The sequence below is a fragment of the Lagenorhynchus albirostris genome, chromosome X (genome assembly GCF_949774975.1).
Source record: "Lagenorhynchus albirostris chromosome X, mLagAlb1.1, whole genome shotgun sequence".
Classification (NCBI taxonomy): domain Eukaryota; kingdom Metazoa; phylum Chordata; class Mammalia; order Artiodactyla; family Delphinidae; genus Lagenorhynchus; species Lagenorhynchus albirostris.
Window position 1 is genome coordinate 66,589,061 of NC_083116.1, and position 18,516 is coordinate 66,607,576.

The window sequence follows — 18,516 nt, forward strand, 5'->3', positions numbered from 1 at the left end:
TGTAAGCATGCTGGAATGATTAATATTATATATAAATCATCTAGGAAAGTAAAGAACTTGATGATAACCTGGAATATAGGAAAGAAAATGTATAGGATGGCCACGTAGATTAGTGGTTAAGAGTGTGGTGTCTGATCGGAATCTTGGCTCCACTACGGTGTGACTTTGTGTTTTGGTTTCCTCGTCTAGAAAATGTAGGTAACAAGCGGCTGTCTGACTCAAAGGGTATAAGGATTACATGAGACAATCTGGATAAAGGATTAGTATAGTGCTGGGTATATAGTAAACTCTCAATAAATGTAAATTGCTGTTCTTGTTTTGTCAGTATGTCAAAGAAAAGAGGACGGATTAAAAAGCATTTTCAGAATAAAGTCAAAATACGTCACTAGTACTTTCAGGTCAATGGGACTGAATTGGACCCCCTATGAAAAGGTGGAGGGGATCAAATGACGTAGACCGCCTTAGCAACAGGCCCCCAAAGAAGGTGAATTTCTGTACCCAATAGGCATCTGCGCTGCCGAGAAGGCAGCCAATGGATGATGGAAGGAGGAAGAGGGAGGACGCGCCAATTCTGCTGCCTGAGCCTCGGCCCAACAAAATGGCGGCGGCGGCGGCGTCGCTTTGTTTCCGCGGCTCCTGCGGAGGTGGCAGCGGTGGCGGCCTTTGAGCTGTGGGGAGGATCCAGCGCCAGCTGTAGTGACGACTAAGAGTCCAGTGCATTTCTATCGTAACTGGGCACCGGGGAGCGCAGAGTGGCGCCCTACGGTCGCTGAAGCCGACAAGGCGTTGAAGCGAAAACATGACTGCTGAGCCCATGAGGTAAAACACAACCCCGTCTCACGGATCCCAGTGGTTTCGGCCTACGCGCCTTCTGAGCCGGGTGTTTGGGAAAGCTTTGGCTTGGTGGGTTAGGCCTGTGTTTTGCTGAGCGGAAAGAGGCATCGTTTTCTCCTTAGGTGAGGAGGGTTTCGGGGTTTCGGCGGTAGGCTCCAACCCGGGGTGGGGGTGGGGGGCGCGGCCTGGCGTGTCGGGCGCTTTCTCCAGTCTCCCCGAACCGCGGAGCTTAGTTGGTCTCCTCTGTTTATTCTTTGGTGCTTGTGGAATTGAGACCCTGAAGTGGGAGGCGGTTTTTGGTATCCCGGTCTTTCTTCCTAATCTTTGGGCCTAGAGACTGCTAGGGGAAGAAGGGGTGGGGGTGAGGGGTGGGAAGAGGGGGAGGGGCGGTCGGGAGGATGTGAGATCCTGGGACGACTTAGTGGCGTTTGGACTGCTGAAGACGGGAAGTACCCCGTCCTTGCGGAATTTTATTTTTTTTTCTGCAGCCCCTGGGGACAAGCCCATTTTGTGGGGTGAACGGGTGGGTCTTGCCAGTATTCCTTATCTATCCCAGACCCTGAGGGGTATCCTTGGATTTACCTCTAGGCAAAGGGATACTAACGCAGGGTTTTGCTTCCAGAGGACCCCAGTATACTACTTTTTGTGTAGTCCAGCTTTAAATGGGTGGTAAGGCAGTCCTTAGATGTTTCTCCAATTTATGGGCAAATTTTGAGCAAAAGTAATTAGACCTTATTTTTGTTTATTTATTTATATATTCCAAGAGGGGTGGGGAGCACGTTAACATGGGTTGATGGGAAGTAAGATCTATTGCAAGGAAGTAGTGCCTGGCAGGCCACCTCTTACCAATCAAGCACGTTTATATTAGGTTGAGGCTGCTTTTCTCTTGTGCTTCTGATTTGCCTCTTGATAGTGTCTAAAAATAATGGGTTGTTAATAAGAAATGTATACCACTTTTACACAGGTGGCTGGCTTGCTTTTCAGACAGTTTGACATTTGACTTTTCATCCCTTGTGAATTAAGTAATTTTTCTGCTCTGAGATGGATCCTTGGTGCCTAGTGGCAAAGTAAAATTACAGGGATCATAGATCACAATTGCATTCGTAGTTGGCAAAATATGCTTTTGAGTAACTATTAGGATGGTGTATATGTGTGTGTGTGTGTGTGTGTGTGTGTGTGTGTATATGTACACATCATCTTAATGGTATATAGGTATATATGTTTTTAGAGCACTTTACCTGGTGTATAGAATTTGGGAATGAACCTATGATATTTATTGTGCCTATTTTTCTGCATTAACAAGCAGTAGATGGAAGATGTTTTCCTTCCTTTGAGGAAAAAAAATGCACTTTAGTTCTTAGATTATAGATCCCTAGTTGTGTAAGGATTGTGGCCTTGGTTTTTGAATTTGTGTTAATTGGTCAAAGTGCAATAAGCCTTTACGTAAGGGGTATTGGGCACATAAGAGGTACCCAGTACAACTTGTTGGTTAGTTATTATCAGGTGCCCATGTTCCTGTACATGAAGGGTGTACCTTACAGTTAAATATGACCTCTAGATTTTACTAAATCTCACAAAGTCTGCCTCTAAAACTGTAGCTTGAACTTGGATTTTCTCCCTTTCTTTAGGGTGAGCAAATTAATTATGTATAGACTTTCTGAATAGAATTATTCATTTTATGCCAGGGTCAGTTTTCCTTATGAGCCTTGAATTTTTGTTGATCTTAGTGGTAAAAGTAATAATCATAACTAAAATTGAGTGCTTACTGTTGACTTTTACCTGTGTAATCGTGATTAATTCTCAGAACAACTCTATGGGTAGGTACTTGGTGTTCCCCTTTTTACAGATAAGGAGGAAACTGAGGCATAGAGAGATCAAAGAACTTGATCAAAGTTATATAGTTTGTAATTGGTGGAGCTGGAATTGAACCCAGTCTTGACTCCAGAGCTTATGTTCTTAACCACAGGCATTAATACCTCCTTGAGCTGCCAGATATAATGTGATTATGACCATTTTAATTTAGCCTAAGTATTACAATGGAAGAAGTTCATGTTAGCTACTATTGTCATTTGTTGTAGGTCTTTTGAGTTTGTAGGTGTTTATAATATTTTGTCTTTTATGTTCATATGAGATAGTAAGATAACTGAAGCATTTAATTCCAGGAGAATCTTAAGCTACGTGAAAACCCCCTTGCAAAGAACACATGTATAAATGTGAAGAATTAATTTAAAAAAGTGTGATGCTGGGGCTTCCCTGGTGGCGCAGTGGTTGAGAGTCCTCCTGCCAATGCAGGGGACACGGGTTCGTGCCCCGGTCTGGGAAGATCCCACATGCCGCAGAGCGGCTGGGCCCGTGAGCCATGGCCGCTGAGCCTGCGCGTCCGGAGCCTGTGCTCTGCAAAGGGAGAGGCCCCGGCAGTGAGAGGCCCGCGTACCGCAAAAAAAAAAAAAAAAAAAAAAAGTGTGATGCTGATTATTTACTATGAAAGTGCTCCAAGTGGGTGTTCAGAAGAACTGTCTCAGTCTGAAGTGTCATTCATCTCAAGCCATAATTGTAGTTAAAGGATAATCTGACAGGTAATGCTTGAGTGAGTTGAACCCACAATACCAAATCACTCTTGATTCTCTTCTAATGTGAGGCAGAAATAATATGAACAATTCTATGAATTGTCATTAATTTTATTTTACACAATTGTTCCAGATTTTTTCTTTATCAGATCTTCTGTCCAGCACTTAAAAATAGGAGCAAAGATTAGTTTCTAATTTTTACTTACATTTATAAAAAAAGAACATTCCTAGGATTCTGTGGTAAAAAAATAGCCAAAAGGCAAGAGGGAGGAAAATAAATTGATGATTTGGCTAAATCATACAGTTGGCTCTGTGTTCCTCCACTCAGTACCAAGGATTTCAATCTGTGGTTGATTGAATCCGAGGATGCGGAACTGCTGATATGGAGGGCTGACTATGGGACTTGAGCATCTTCAGATTTTGGTATCTGTGGTGGGTCCTGGAACCAACTCCCCTCAGATACCGAGGGACAAATATACACTGAAAAATCAGTGGCTCAGTTTTCAAAGGTTTTTTTATTTATTTTTTATTTTTTATTTTTTTTGCGGTACACGGGCCTCTCACTGTTGTGGCCTCTCCCGTCGCGGAGCACAGGCTCTGGACGCGCTGGCTCAGCAGCCATGGCTCACGGGCCCAGCCGCTCCGTGGCATGTGGGACCTTCCCGGACCCGGGCACGAACCCGTGTCCCCTGCATCGGCAGGCGGACTCTCAACCACTGCTCCACCAGGGAAGCCCTCATTTATTTTTATATAAAGATCTTGGAGATTTGATGGAACTTGTCATTCTAATCCTTATGGCAATTGATTACTTGAAAAGCTGAAAGCAGTATAACCAGTTATTGGTCTTAAATTTTTAAAGGTAGAAGTGGTCCTACTTGAGAGATGTTTGGAAAATGTCTTAGAAAATGTCTGTTATTGTGGTAGTTCACAATCAGTTGCATACTAATCTATTTTTGAAAAATGTTATCTGTGAAATATGTGCATTCCCACTGTGTGGAAATTATTAAGCCAGGCCTGTGGCAACGGAGTACATGCAAATTTTACAAAGGGTTTTGAAAATATTCAAATGCCAGCTGTTTCCTTATGTTATTGGTGGGGATGAAAAGAAAGACATTTGTGATTTTAATTGTGATCAGGCCAGTTCTCATTATTGGCAACCCTTGGTATAGTTGACCATGAGCCTTCACTTTTATATTGTATTTCTAGGGATAAGATAAATGTAGTACTTAAAGGTATTTGTATATAGATTTAGGTGTGTGAAATATTTTTTTCTGTAAGAAATTGTGTGTATTTATGTGCCTATTTCACTTTTGAAATCTGAATAAATTTATGGATTGGGCGACAGAATACAGGCAATTCTTGGGTTTACATGAAGTCTTTTTCCTCCAGAGCTTGAATGTTCTCTTGGACATTGGCAGAAGCTGTTAAAATGGGTTAAGCCATTGGAAAATGATGTATAGCTCTTCCTTTAGGAATGTTGAATATAGCAGGGCAGTAAAAGGAGTGTCTAAGTAGGATCTCTCTGTACATGTATCCTAATGCTTGTCTTATTGGCTTGATAGCTGACATGCAGGATGATTAATCTCCATAGCTCTTCATCTGTAAAATAGGAGTAAGTTTAAAAGATACTGATAAAGCCTGCAGTTCTGGAGGAGATAACATGGTTATAACAGCGGTTCTTAAAAGACAGTAAACTAAAAGCTCTTTGGGGGTCTTTGTTAATTTTTAAGTGTTTTAGGAGTGTAAAGAGGTCCTGAGACTAGAAGTTTGAGAACTGCTGGTTGTAGAGGAATGAATGCTTAACTCGAGGCAAACCTGGGTGTTCTAGTTACAGCTCTGTTGCTCAACTGATTGTTGTGGACAAATCATTCATCTTTCTAGGCCTCTGCTTTGTCATTTACAGAATGAACTTGTACTAGATAGTCTACAAAGTTATTAAAAACATAATCCTGGTTATGTTAGTGTCGATCATTTTTTGACTTTGTTTGCCTTTTTGGGGGTAGGGAGAAGAAGTGATGAGGGAAAGTTTCTTTATTCAATGTATGCATATCTTTTTTGCCTTGAAGCGTACATGGTTAGGATACAGGTGTTTTGTTGCTAATATAATCTCATATACTGTCACATACACAGACATTTATTAGAACGGAAAAACTTTGCTGGGAAGTTCGTTAATAATTATTACGGCTCAGGATATGTTCTGTTTTGAAAAATTACTATATGCAGTGTATTTCTGCTCTTTTATGATTGGAGGTGATACTTCTGAAAAGACGTATATTCTAGCTGATTGTGATTTTTGCCCTGGGAAAAGGTTCTGTGAATTTTGCTCTCTAGCCACTGTTTTCAGATCCTGTCTCTGAGACTTTGTCTCTGAGTTTTGGCTTGAAGTAGCCATTCTTGGTATCAGTAGTCCAGCTTTCTTGTGAACTGTTACATAAAATATTTGTTTAAGAAATTTATTGGTATGGTAGTGGTGTTCATGTGTATATAGCCTATACTCCATATTTTGGAGGAATGCTTTATTAGTTGATCAAATACTTGAGTACCAACTAGGTGCCAGGCATTGTACTAGCGTATGCAAAGGGTAAAAGACAAAATTCCTGCCTCCTTAAAGCATTCTTAATCTAAGGAGGGAAATTGTAAGTAAATAAGCAGTTACAAAGCAGTGCTAAAATGGAGGTATATTGGTTGTGCTAGGGATCAGAATGAATGAAAGCCTAATTTGGGGGATGTTTAGGAAAGTTTTGCAGAGGAGATGGTATCTGTATTGGGTCTTGAAGGTAAGTTAGCAGTTAAGGGTTGGCTGTGATAAAGGGCAGTCCAGCAGAGGGATTAGTATGGCTAAAGATTAGGCTTATTTTCCACACAGCAGAGGAAATAAGACATGTTCACAAATAAATTTGAAGCAGGATATAAAGTGCTACATGCTGTGTTGGGTAAAAAGTGACTTGCTATGGGAGTTTAGAGTAGGAAGACATTTCTGATGGGGTCCAGGGAAGGCTTATAGAGAGGTAGCATTTGGATGTGACCCTTGGAGGATGCATCTGCTTTTAACAAAGAAGACTGGGGGAGGATTTCAGATGTGAGTTATAGCAGCCTGAGCAAAGAAATGTTGTATATATTAGTGTTTTCTAATTGAAAGGAGGTCAACTTAGACTTTTTAACTCAGTTCCTGGGCAAATATTGTATAACCATGTGCAATTAGTATTTTTCCAGCTTTATTGAGATATAATTGACATATAGCATTGTGTAAGTTTAAGGTGTACAATGTGATGATTTGATATGTGTATATATTTTGAAATGACTGTCACAGTAATTACCTTTTTTTGTTATTGTTGTGGAGAGAACATTTAAGATCTACTCTCTAGCAACTTTCAAGGATATAATACAGTATTGTTAACTATAGTCACCATGCTGTATGCTGTACATCAGATCTTCAGAACTTATCTTACAGTGCAGTTCATATGTTAACTTTGATTGCTCGATGATCTTGTAAAAGCCACATGTGCCCTTGTGACTGAGCCCGATAATTTTAATTCAGAAGAGCTATCAAAAGCATAACCCATTTTCCTTGAAGATTGTGTAGAATTTAATGCACAGATTTTGAATGACTATGAGTGTTCAAAATGTACCATTAGTTGTCTTTATTTTGGTCATTTGTCAGTTGACTTTTGGGTGACATTTGATTTATAAAATCCAAAATCAAAAATAGTTTATTTTTGAGTAACACTGGATTTATTTTGCTTATTTGAATTATATCAGTTATTTTTTGGTTTACTTGATAGCATTCTAAACTTAGTTCTGCTATAAAACTTGTTTTGAAAAGTGAATTTGTTCCAACAAGATGGATGTATCGGGGGACAATTTGAGCATAAGACAAAATTTTCATTTGCTTATTTAGGATTTTGTCTGCAAGTTCAGGGCTCAGCAAACTATGGCCACCAAACAGTGCCCTATTTTTGTAAATAAAGTTTTGTTGGAACACGCCCAAGCCCATTTGTTTACCTTGTCCTGTGGCTGCTTTTGTAGCACAGTCTCAGAGAGTTGAATAGTTGCAACAGAGACCTAATGGCCCACAAAGCCTAAAATATTTACTATCTGGCCCTTTATAGAAAGTTTGCCCTGGGTGAATGCAGGAAACTGCATCCAGCTGAACTGAGTTACATTAAAATACACGCATATATAGGCACATACCTCAGATATTTACCACATACCTCAGTTCACCCCTTGTGTTATGAACCACACCCATCCACACCTATTGTTACAATTTTCCATCCGATTTCAGATAACTCTCCTTCCATCACTTCACAGTAATTCATGAGCTGCAACCCTTCTGATGCCCACTTCCACAAGCAAACTTCAGGTCTTTTTCAAGGTAACGTGCCATATTTATTGTTGTGCTTGTGTATTTCTTAATCACTTAATATGTGTAAACTGTGTAAAATTGTGCTACCATTTCTATTAGGTTTCTGTCTTTTTTTAAAAAATGTGTCACTGATGAAGTTTTTTCAGTGTTGTGCTTTTAACCCCGTTTTTCCCGTGAATCCTATGGTGTTCATTGCACAATTTTGCATTACCTGGTGATTTTTAGGAACTCATGTTATATTATTGCAGAACTGACTGTAATTGTCATACTGCAAAAAGTATTGATTCATTCACCAAACATTTCTTGGGTTGTGTGAAGACTAAATGAGTTAATGGACACAAAACACTTAGGTAAGTGTGACATAATAATTACTCAAGTATTAGTTGTTACTAATTACTATTACCATTGCCAAGAACTGTTCTAAGTACTGCTTAGGTGAACAAGACAAATTAAATTAAGGCTCCCCATGGAGCTTACATTATACTTTACACTATACTTAAAAAAATCGGTACTAATTTACATTTTGGCTAGTAACTCTGTTCCCCCACAACAACAAAAAAAGATGTTTTGGTGTTTTTATAAATGATACTTAAAAAATGTCTATCCATGAGACCTTCAAGATGGTGGAAGTGTAAGAGGTGGAGATCACCTTCCTCCCCACAAATACACCAGAAATACATCTACATGTGGAACAACTCCCACAGAACACCTACTGAACTCTGGCAGAAGACCTCAGACCTCCCAAAAGGCAAGAAACTCCCCACATACCTGGGTAGGGCAAAAGAAAAAAGAAAAAATAGAGACAAAAGAATAGGGATGGGACCTGCACCAGTGGGAAGGAGCTGTGAAGGAGGAAAAGTTTCTACACACTAGGAAGCCCCTGTACTGGTGGAGACGGGGTGGCGGCGGGGAAGCTTCGGAGCCACGGAGGAGAGTGCAGCAACAGGGGTGCAGAGGGCAAAGCAGAGAGATCCCTGCACAGAGGATTGGTGCTGACCAGGACTCACCAGCCCAAGAGGCTTGTCTGCTCCCCCTCCGGGGCGGGTGGGGACTGGGAGCTGAGGCTCGGGCTTTGGAGGTCGGATCCCAGGGAGAGGGCAGGGCTTGGCGTGAACACAGCCTGAAGGGGGCTAGTGTGCCACAGCTAGTCTGGAGGGAGTCTGGGAAAAAGTCTGGAACTGCTGAAGAGGCAAGAGACAATTGTTTCCAGGTGCACGACAAGAGGGAATTCAGAGAACCACCTAAATGAGCTCCAGAGATGGGCATGAGCCATGGCTATCAGAGAGACACCAGGGACGGGCATGAGACGCTAAAGCTGCTGCTGCAGCCACCAAGAAGCCTGTGTGCAGGCACAGGTCACTGTCCACACCTCCCCTCCAGGGAGCCTGTGCAGCCCGCCACTGCCAGGGTCCTGTGATCCAGGGACAACTTCCCCGGGAGAACACACGGTGCACCTCAGGCTGTTGCAACATCACGCTGCCCTCTGCCTCCGCAGGCTCACCCTGCATTCCGTACCTCTCCCTCCCCCGGGCTTGAGTGAGCCAGAGCCCTCTAATCAGCTGCTACTTTAACCCCGTCCTGTCTGAGCGAAAAACACATGCCCTCCGGCGACCTACACACAAAGGCGGGGCCAAATCCAAAGCTGAACCCCAGGAGCTGTGCGAACAAAGAAGAGAAAGGGAAATCTTTCCCAGCAGCCTCAGGAGCAGTGGATTAAATCTCCACAATCAACTTGATGTACCCTGCATCTGTGGAATACCTGAATAGACAACGAATCATCCCAAATTGAGGCGGTTGACATTGGGAGCAACGATATATATATTTTTTCCTTTTTCTATTTTTGTGAGTGTGTATGTATATGCTTCTGTGTGTAACTTTGTATAGCTTTGCTTTTACCATTTGTCCTAGGGTTCTGTCGGCCCCCCCCATTTTTTTTCTTTCTTAGTGTAGTTTTTAGCGCTTCTTATCATTGGTGGATTTGATTTTTGGTTTGGTTGCTCTCTTTCTCTTTTTTTCTTTTTAAAATTTTTATTAATTTTTTATTTTAAATTTTAATAACTTTATTTTATTTTTCTTTCTTTCTTTCTTTTTTTCTCCCTTTTATTCTGAGCCGTGTGGATGACAGGATCTTGGTGCTCTGGTCGGGTGTCAGGCCTGTGCCTCTGTGGTGGGAGAGCCGAGTTCAGGACATTGGTCCACTAGAGACCTCCCAGTGCCACATAATATCAAATGGCAAAAATCTCCCAGAGATCTCCATCTGAACACCAAGACCCAGCTCCACTCAATGACCAGCAAGCTACATTACTGCACACCCTATGCCAAACAACTAGCAAGACAGGAACAGAACCCCACCCACTAGCAGAAAGCCTGACTAAAATCATAATAAGGTCACAGACACCCCAAATCACACCACCAGATGCAGACCAGAAAGGCAAGATCCAGCCTCATCCACCAGAACACAGGCACCAGTCTCCTCCACCAGGCAGCCTACACAACACACTGAATCAACCTTAGCCACTGGCGGCAGACACCAAAAACAACACAAACTACAAACCTGCAGCCTGTGAAAAGGAGACCCCAAACACAGTAAATTAAGCAAAATGAGAAGACAGAAAAACACAGAGCAGATGAAGGAGCAAGGTAAAAACCCACCACACCAAACAAATGAAGAGGAAATAAGCAGTCTACCTGAAAAAAGCTTCAGAGTAATGATAGTACAGATGATCGAAAATCTTGGAAATAGAATAGAGAAAATGCAGGAAACGTTTAACAAGGACCTTGAAGAACTAAAGAGCAAACAATGATGAACAACACAATAAATGAAATTAAAAATTCTCTAGAAGGAATCAATAGCAGAATAACTGAGGCAGAAGAATGGATACGTGACCTGGAAGCTAAAATAGTGGAAATAATTAATGCAGAGCAGAATAAAGAAAAAAGAATGAAAATAATTGAGGACAGTCTCAGAGACCTGTGGGACAATATTAAATACACCAACATTCGAATTATAGGGGTCCCAGAAGAAGAGAAAAAGAAAGGGACTGAGAAAATATTTTAAGAGATTATAGTTGAAAACTTCCCTAATATGTGAAAGGAAATAGTCAAGTAGAGGAAGTTCAGGGAGTCCCATACAGGATAAATCCAAGGAGAAACACAACAAGACACATATTAATCAAACTATCAAATATTAAATACAAAGAAAAAGTATTAAAAGCAGCAAGGGAAAAACAACAAATAACATACAAGGGAATGCCAAAAAGGTTAACATCTGATCTTTCAGCAGAAACTCTGCAAGCCAGAAGGGACTGGCAGGACATATTTAAAGTGATGAAAGGGAAAAACCTGCAACCAAGACTATACTATCTAGCAGGGATCTCATTCAGATTCGACGGAGAAATTAAAACCTTTACAGACAGGCAAAAGCTAAGAGAATTCAGCACCACCAAACCAGCTTTACAACAAATGCCAAAGGAACTTCCCTAGGCAGGAAACACAAGAGAAGGAAAAGACCTACAATAACAAACACAAAACAATTACAAAAATGGGAATAGGAACATACATATCGATAATTACCTTAAATGTAAATGGATTAAACGCTCCAACCAAAAGACAGACGGGCTTAATGGATACAACAACAAGACCCCTATATATGCTGGCTAAAAGAGACCCACTTCAGAGCTAGGGACACATACAAACTGAAAGTGAGAAGATGGAAAAAGATATTGCATGCATATGTAAATCAAAAGAAAGCTGGAGTAGCAATTCTCGTATCAGACAAAATAGAGTTTAAAATAAAGACTATTAGAAGAGACAAAGAAGGACACTACATAATGATCAAGGGATTGATCCAAGAAGAAGATATAACAATTGTAAATATTTATGCACCCAACATAGGAGCACCTCAATACATAAGGCAAATGCTAACAGCCATAAAAGGGGAAATCGACAGTAGAATCATAGTAAGGGACTTTAACACCCCACTTTCACCAATGGACAGATCATCTAAAATGAAAATAAATAAGGAAACACAAGCTTTAAATGATACATTAAACAAGATGGACTTAATTGATATTTATAGCACATTCCATTCAAAAACAACAGAATACACTTTCTTCTTAAGTGCTCATGGAACATTCTCCAGGATAGATCATATCTTGGGTCACAAATCAAGCTTTGGTAAATTTAAGAAAATTGAAATCGTGTCAAGTATCTTTTCCAACCACAACACGGTGAGGCTAGATATCAATAACAGGAAAAAGTCTGTAAAAAATACAAACACATGTAGGCTAAACAACTCACTGCTTAATAACCAAGAGTTCACTGAAGAAATCAGACGAAATCAAAAAATACCTAGAAACAAATAACAATGAAAACAGGACGACCCAAAACCTACGGGATGCAGCAAAAGCTGTCCTAAGAGGGAAGTTTATAGCAATACGGTCCTACCTTAAGAAACAAGAAACATATTAAGTAAACAACCTGACCTTACACCTGAAGCAATTACACAAAGAGAACAAAAAAACCCCAAAGTTAGAAAAAGGAAAGAAATCATAAAGATCAGATCAGAAATAAATGAAAAAGAAATGAAGGAAACAATAGCAAAGATCAGTAAAACTAAAAGCTGATTCTTTGAGAAGAGAAACAAAATTTATAAATTTATTTAATTAATTTTATTTTTGGCTGCATTGGGTCTTCATTGATGCACATGGGCTTTCTCTAGCTGTGGCGAGCGGGGGCTACTCTTCGTTGCGGTGCGCAGGCTTCTCATTGCGGTGGCTTCGCTTGTTGCGGAGCACGGTCTCTAGGCGCGTGGGCTTCAGTAGTTGTGGCCCACGGGCTCAGTAGTCGTGGCTCGTGAGCTCTAGAGCGCAGGCTCAGTAGCTGTGGTGCACGGGTGTAGTTGCTCCACGGCGTGTGAGATCTTCCCGGACCAGGGCTCGAACCTGTGTCCCCTGCATTGGCAGGCAGATTCTCAACCACTGCACCACCAGGGAAGCCCGAGAAACAAAATTTATAAACCATTAGCCAGACTCATCACGAAAAAAAGGGAGAAGACTCAGATGAATAGAATTAGAAATGAAAAAGAAGTAACAACTGACACTGCAGAAATACAAAGGATCATGAGAGATTACTACAAGCAGTGATATGCTAATAAAATGGACAACCTGGAAGAAATGGACACATTCTTAGGAAAGCACAACCTTCCGAGACTGAACCAGCAAGAAATAGAAAATATAAATAGACCAATCACAAGCACTGAAATTGACATTCTGATTAAAAATCTTCCAGCAAACAAAAGCCCACAACCAGATGGCTTCACAGGCGAATTCCAGCAAACATTTAGAAAAGAGCTCACACCTATCCTTCTCAAGCTCTTCCAAAATACAGCAGAGGGAGGAACACTCCCAAACTCATTCTACGAGCCACCATCACCCTGATATCAAAACCAGACAAAGATGTAACAAAGAAAGAAAACTACAGGCCACTAACACTGATGAACATAGATACAAAAATCCTCAACAGAATACTAGCAGACAGAATCGAACAGCACATTAAAAGGATCATACACCATGATCAAGTGAGGTTTCTCTCAGGAATGCAAGGATTCTTCAATATATGCAAATCAATCAGTGTGATACACTTATTAACAAATTGAAGAATAAAAACCATATGATCATCTCAATAGATGCAGAAAAAGCTTTCAACAAAATTCAACACCCATTTATGATAAAAACTCTGCAGAAAGTAGGCATAGAGGGAACTTACCTCAACATAATAAACCCATATATGACTAACCAACAGCTAACACCATCCTCAGTGGTGAAGAACTGAAACCATTTCAACTAAGATCAGGAACAAGACAAGGTTGTTCACTCTCACTACTATTATTCAACATAGTTTTGGAAGTTTTAGCCACAGCAATCAGAGCAGAAAAGGAAATAAAAGGAATCCAAATCGGTAAAGAAGAAATAAAGCTGTCAACTGTTTGTAGATGACATGATACTATACATATAGAATCCTAATGATGCTTACTAGAAAAGTACTAGAGCTAATCAATGAATTTGGTAAAGTAGCAAGATACAAAATTAATGCACACAAACCTCTTGCATTCCTATACACTAATGATGAAAAATCTGAAAGAGAAATTAAGGGAACACTCCCATTTACCATTGGAACAAAAAGAGTAAAATACCTAGGAATAAACCTACCTAAGGAGACAAAAGACCTGTATGCAGAAAACTGTAAGACACTGATGAAAGAAATTAAATATGATACAAATAGATGGAGAGATATACCATGTTCTTAGATTGGAAGAATCAACATTGTGAAAATGACTCTACTACCCAAAGCAATCTACAGATTCAATGCAATCCCTATCAAACTACCACTGGCATTTTTCACAGAACTAGAACAAAAAATTTCACAATTTGTATGGAAGCACAAAAGACCCTGAATAGCCAAAGCAATCTTGAGAAAGAAAAATGGAGCTGGAGGAATCAGGGTCCGTGACTTCAGACTATACTACAGAGCTACAGTACTCACGACAGTATGAGTACTGACACAAAAACAGAGATATAGATCAGTGGAACAGGATAGAAAGCCCAGAGATAAACCCACACACATATGGTCACCTTATCTTTGATAAAGGAGGCAAGAATATACAGTGGAGAAAAGTCAGCCTCTTCAGTAAGTGGTGCTCGGAAAACTGAACAGCTACATGTAAAAGAATGAAATTAGAACACTCTGTAACTCCATACACAAAAATAAACTCAAAATGGATGAAAGACCTAAATGTAAGGCCAGACACTATCAAACTCTTAGAGGAAAACATAGGCAGAACACTCTATGACATAAATCACAGCAAGTTCCTTTTTGACCCACTTCCTAGAGAAATGGAAATAAAAACAAAAATAAATGGGACTTCACGAAACTTAAAAGCTTTTGCACAGCAAAGGAAACCATAAACAAGATGAAAAGACAACCCTCAGAATGGGAAAAAATATTTGCAAATGAGGCAACTGACAAAGGATTAATCTCCAGAATTTACAAGCAGCTCATGAAGCTTAATATCTAAAAAACAAACAGTGTGCTCCAAAAATGGGCAAAAGACCTAAATAGCCATTTCTCCAAAGAAATACAGATTGCAAACAAACACATGAAAAGCTGCTCAACATCACTAATCATTAGAGAATTGCTGATCAAAATTACAATAAGGTATCGCCTTACACCAGTGAGAATGGCCATCATCGAAAAATCTACAAACAATAAATGCTGGAGAGGATGTGCAGAAAATGGAACCCTCTTGCACTGTTGGTGGGAATGTAAATTGATAAAGCCACTATGGAGATCAGTATGGAGGTTCCTTAAAAAACTAAAAATAGAACTACCAAACGACCCAGCAATTCCAGTACTGGGCATATACTCTGAGCAAAGCATAATTCAAGAAGAGTCATGTACCACAATGTTCATTGCAGCTCTGTTTACAGTAGCCAGGACATGGAAGCAACCTAAGTGTCCATCGACAGATGAATGGTTAAAGAAGATGTGGCACATATATTCAATGGAATATTACTCAGCCATAAAAAGAAACGAAATTGAGTTATTTGTAGTGAGGTGGATGGACCTAGAGTCTGTCATACAGAGTGAAGTAAGTCAGAAAGAGAAAAACAAATACTGTATGGTAACATATATATGGAACCTAAAAAAAAAAATTGTTACGAAGAACCTAGTGGGGGACGGGAATAGTATGCAGACATAGTAGAGAATGGACTTGAGTACATGGGGAGGGGGAAGGGAGAGCTGGGAGAAAGTGAGAGAGTGGCATGGACATATATACACTACCAAATGTAAAATTGATAGCTAGTGGGAAGCTGCTGCATAGCAAAGGGAAATCAGCTCGGTGCTTTGTGACCTCCTAGAGGGGTGGGATAGGGAGGGTGGGAGGGAGGGAGACGCAAGAGGGATGAGATATGGGGATATATATATATGTATAGCTGATTCACTTTGTTATAATGCAGAAACTAGCACAGCATTGTAAAGCAATTATACTCCAATAAAGATGTTAAAAAAAAGTCTCTCAACAGATCGAAGATACTTCCTTAAGTTTCTAGTCGATGTCTCATTCATCTCATGTACTATTTTATTGAATGATTTTTTGTGAATGTTTTTTATAACTGTAACCTCAGGAGGTGAACGTGATCCTACCTTCAGGGAGATAAAGAATAATCATCTCCTGGGACTCCCCTGGCAGTCCAGTGATTAGCAGCAGGAGGGGGTTAGACCCTGGTCTGGGAAATAAGATTCCACATGCTGTGTGTGGTGTGGCCAAAAAAAGAAAAAAGAATATCTCCTTTTTACTATATTTCAAAATTAAAAGTTTCCCGAGGGACCTCCCTTGGTGGCGTGGTGGTTACGAATCCGACTGACAGTGCAGGGAACATGGGTTCAAGCCCTGGTCCGGGAAGTTCCCACGTGCTGCGGAGCAACTACTAAGCCTGTGTGCCACAACTACTGAAGCCCACGCGCCTAGAGCACGTGCTCTGCAACAAGAGAAACCACTGAAGCCTGTGCACCGCAACAAAGAGTAGCCACTGCTTGTCTCAACTAGAGAAAGCCCGCACAGCAGCGAAGACCCAACGCAGCCAAAAAAAAAAAAAAAGTTTCCCCAAAATGGGAATATTGTCTTATATAACGTCAATATAGTTAGCAAATTTAGAAATTAACCTTGATACAGTACTGTTTCTAATCTACAGACCTTATTTACATTTTGCCAATTCATAATGTCCTTCATAGCGAAAGACTAAAATATCATTTTTTCTGGTCCAGGATCCAGTTCTGGAATATGCATTGCATTTTATTTTCATGTCTGTTTAATCTTCTTTAATCTGGAGCAGTTCACCGTGCCTTTTTTTTGCCTTCCGTTTTTTGAAGAACACAGGCCAGTTAATTTGGGTTTGTCTGGTGTTTCCTTGTGTTTATGTATTTTGCTAGGGATAGTATGAAGTGATACGCCTTTTTGAGCACATTTTATCAGGAGGCACATCTTTGCTTTTACTATACTTTATTTTATTATTATTTTGTAAAAATATTTATTTATTTGGCTGTGTCGGGTCTTTAGTTGTGGCATGCGGGATCTTCGTTGTGGCATGCAGGATCTTTAGTTGTGGTGCATGGGCTCTTCATTGTGGCATGCGGGCTCCTCTCTAGTTTTGGCGTGCGGGCTCCTGGGCACATGGGTTCAGTAGCAGCACGTGGGCTCTAGAGCGCTCGGGCTTAGTTGCCCCGTGGCATGTGGGCTCTTAGTTCCCCGACCAGGGCTCGAATCCCTGTCTGCTGCATTGGAAGGTGGACTCTTAGCCACTGGACCACCAGGGAAGTCCCTAGTATATTTTAAAAATGGTTTTACTTTTAATACTAATATTATCAGCCCACTTTAGAGATTTTGAAGCTAGGCTTGGTTAATTTCTGTAGAGTTAGAGAGAATTTGCCCACCTCTTATTTTTCTTGCCTTTCCCCTTTCCTCAGATACCCCCAACATTCAAAATCAAAACACCCTATTTATGAATTTTCATTGTGTTTTCTGAGTATCTCCTAAAAATAGAGAACTAAATGTTTCATATTACAGTGACTGGACCTGTTACTGTTAAGTATATGAAATAATGCATTTCTTTCGAAGGCTGCCTGTAGAGCATCCAACACAGCTTATTGAATATTTCAATTTAGAGATAGAAGGGAAAATATTTGATTGTACTAAATGACTTCAGGGCTTTTAAAAAATGCTCAACAAATCAACACTCTTTTCTCTTAAGGAATCCCTGAGCAGGCATTATCTTTATCTTAATAAACATTTAGTATTCCTCTGTTCAAGGAAATTTGTTATTTCTCACATGGGAAAAAGAGGTGAACTCAGACCAGTTTCCTCCTTTGAGGCGTTTACACTCCAGTAGGGAGTACTCTTGAGTTTTAAACAAGGAACTATAAGCTGAATGTGTTGCTCTTAAAGAGAAGTAAAACAATATTCAGTGGGTGAAGAGGGGAAAGAGAACCTTCTTTGAGCTTAGAGTTATGGTCAGATGAGATTGGAAAGTCATCTGTGAATTATTTTGCAGAGACCTTCAAATTCTTGCTTAGGATTTTTAAAAATATGTATTTATTTATTTTGGCTGTGCCAGGTCTCAGCTGTCGCACGTGGGATGTTCATTGCGGCATGTTTAGTTGCAGCATGTGGGCTCTTAGTTGCGGCATGCTTGGGGGATCTACTTCCCTGACCAGGGATCTAACCCGGATTCCCTGCATTGGGAGCATGGAGTGTTACCCACTGGACCACCAGGGCAGTCTCTCTTGCTTAGGCATTTGCACTTTATCCTTATTTATAAACATGGGAAGCCCCTGGATGTTTTGAGCATGGGCGTGACAGATATTTGAGTCTGCTCAACTATACCAAATATACTGGATTCTGCATCCGTGGATTTAACCAAACTCGATTGAAAATATTTGGGGAAAAAAGTTTCAGAAAGCAAAACTTGAATTTGCTGCACATAGGCAACTATTTATTTACTTATTTATTTTTTTTGGTTGTGTTGGGTCTTCATTGCTGTGTGCAGGCTTTCTCTAGTTGTGGCGAGTGGGGGCTACTCTTTTTTTTGGGGGGTGGCTACTCTTCGTTGTGGTGCACAGGCTTCTCATTGCGGGGTGGCTACTCTTCGTTGTGGTGCACAGGCTTCTCATTGCGGTGGCTTCTCTTATTGCAGA

General features: G+C 40.5%; 1 protein-coding gene across 1 annotated transcript in view; it reads left to right on the forward strand.

The window, feature by feature from the left end:
• Positions 1 to 682: 682 nt before the first annotated feature.
• The window catches only part of ATRX (ATRX chromatin remodeler), a 256,836-nt gene continuing 239,002 nt past the window's right edge, over positions 683 to 18,516 (forward strand). The window contains exons 1-2 of the mRNA XM_060137872.1: positions 683 to 819; positions 7,684 to 7,773. Coding sequence (XP_059993855.1) covers positions 7,716 to 7,773 — 58 coding nt within the window. The 5' untranslated portion in view covers positions 683 to 819; positions 7,684 to 7,715. The remainder of the gene's footprint in view (positions 820 to 7,683; positions 7,774 to 18,516) is intronic.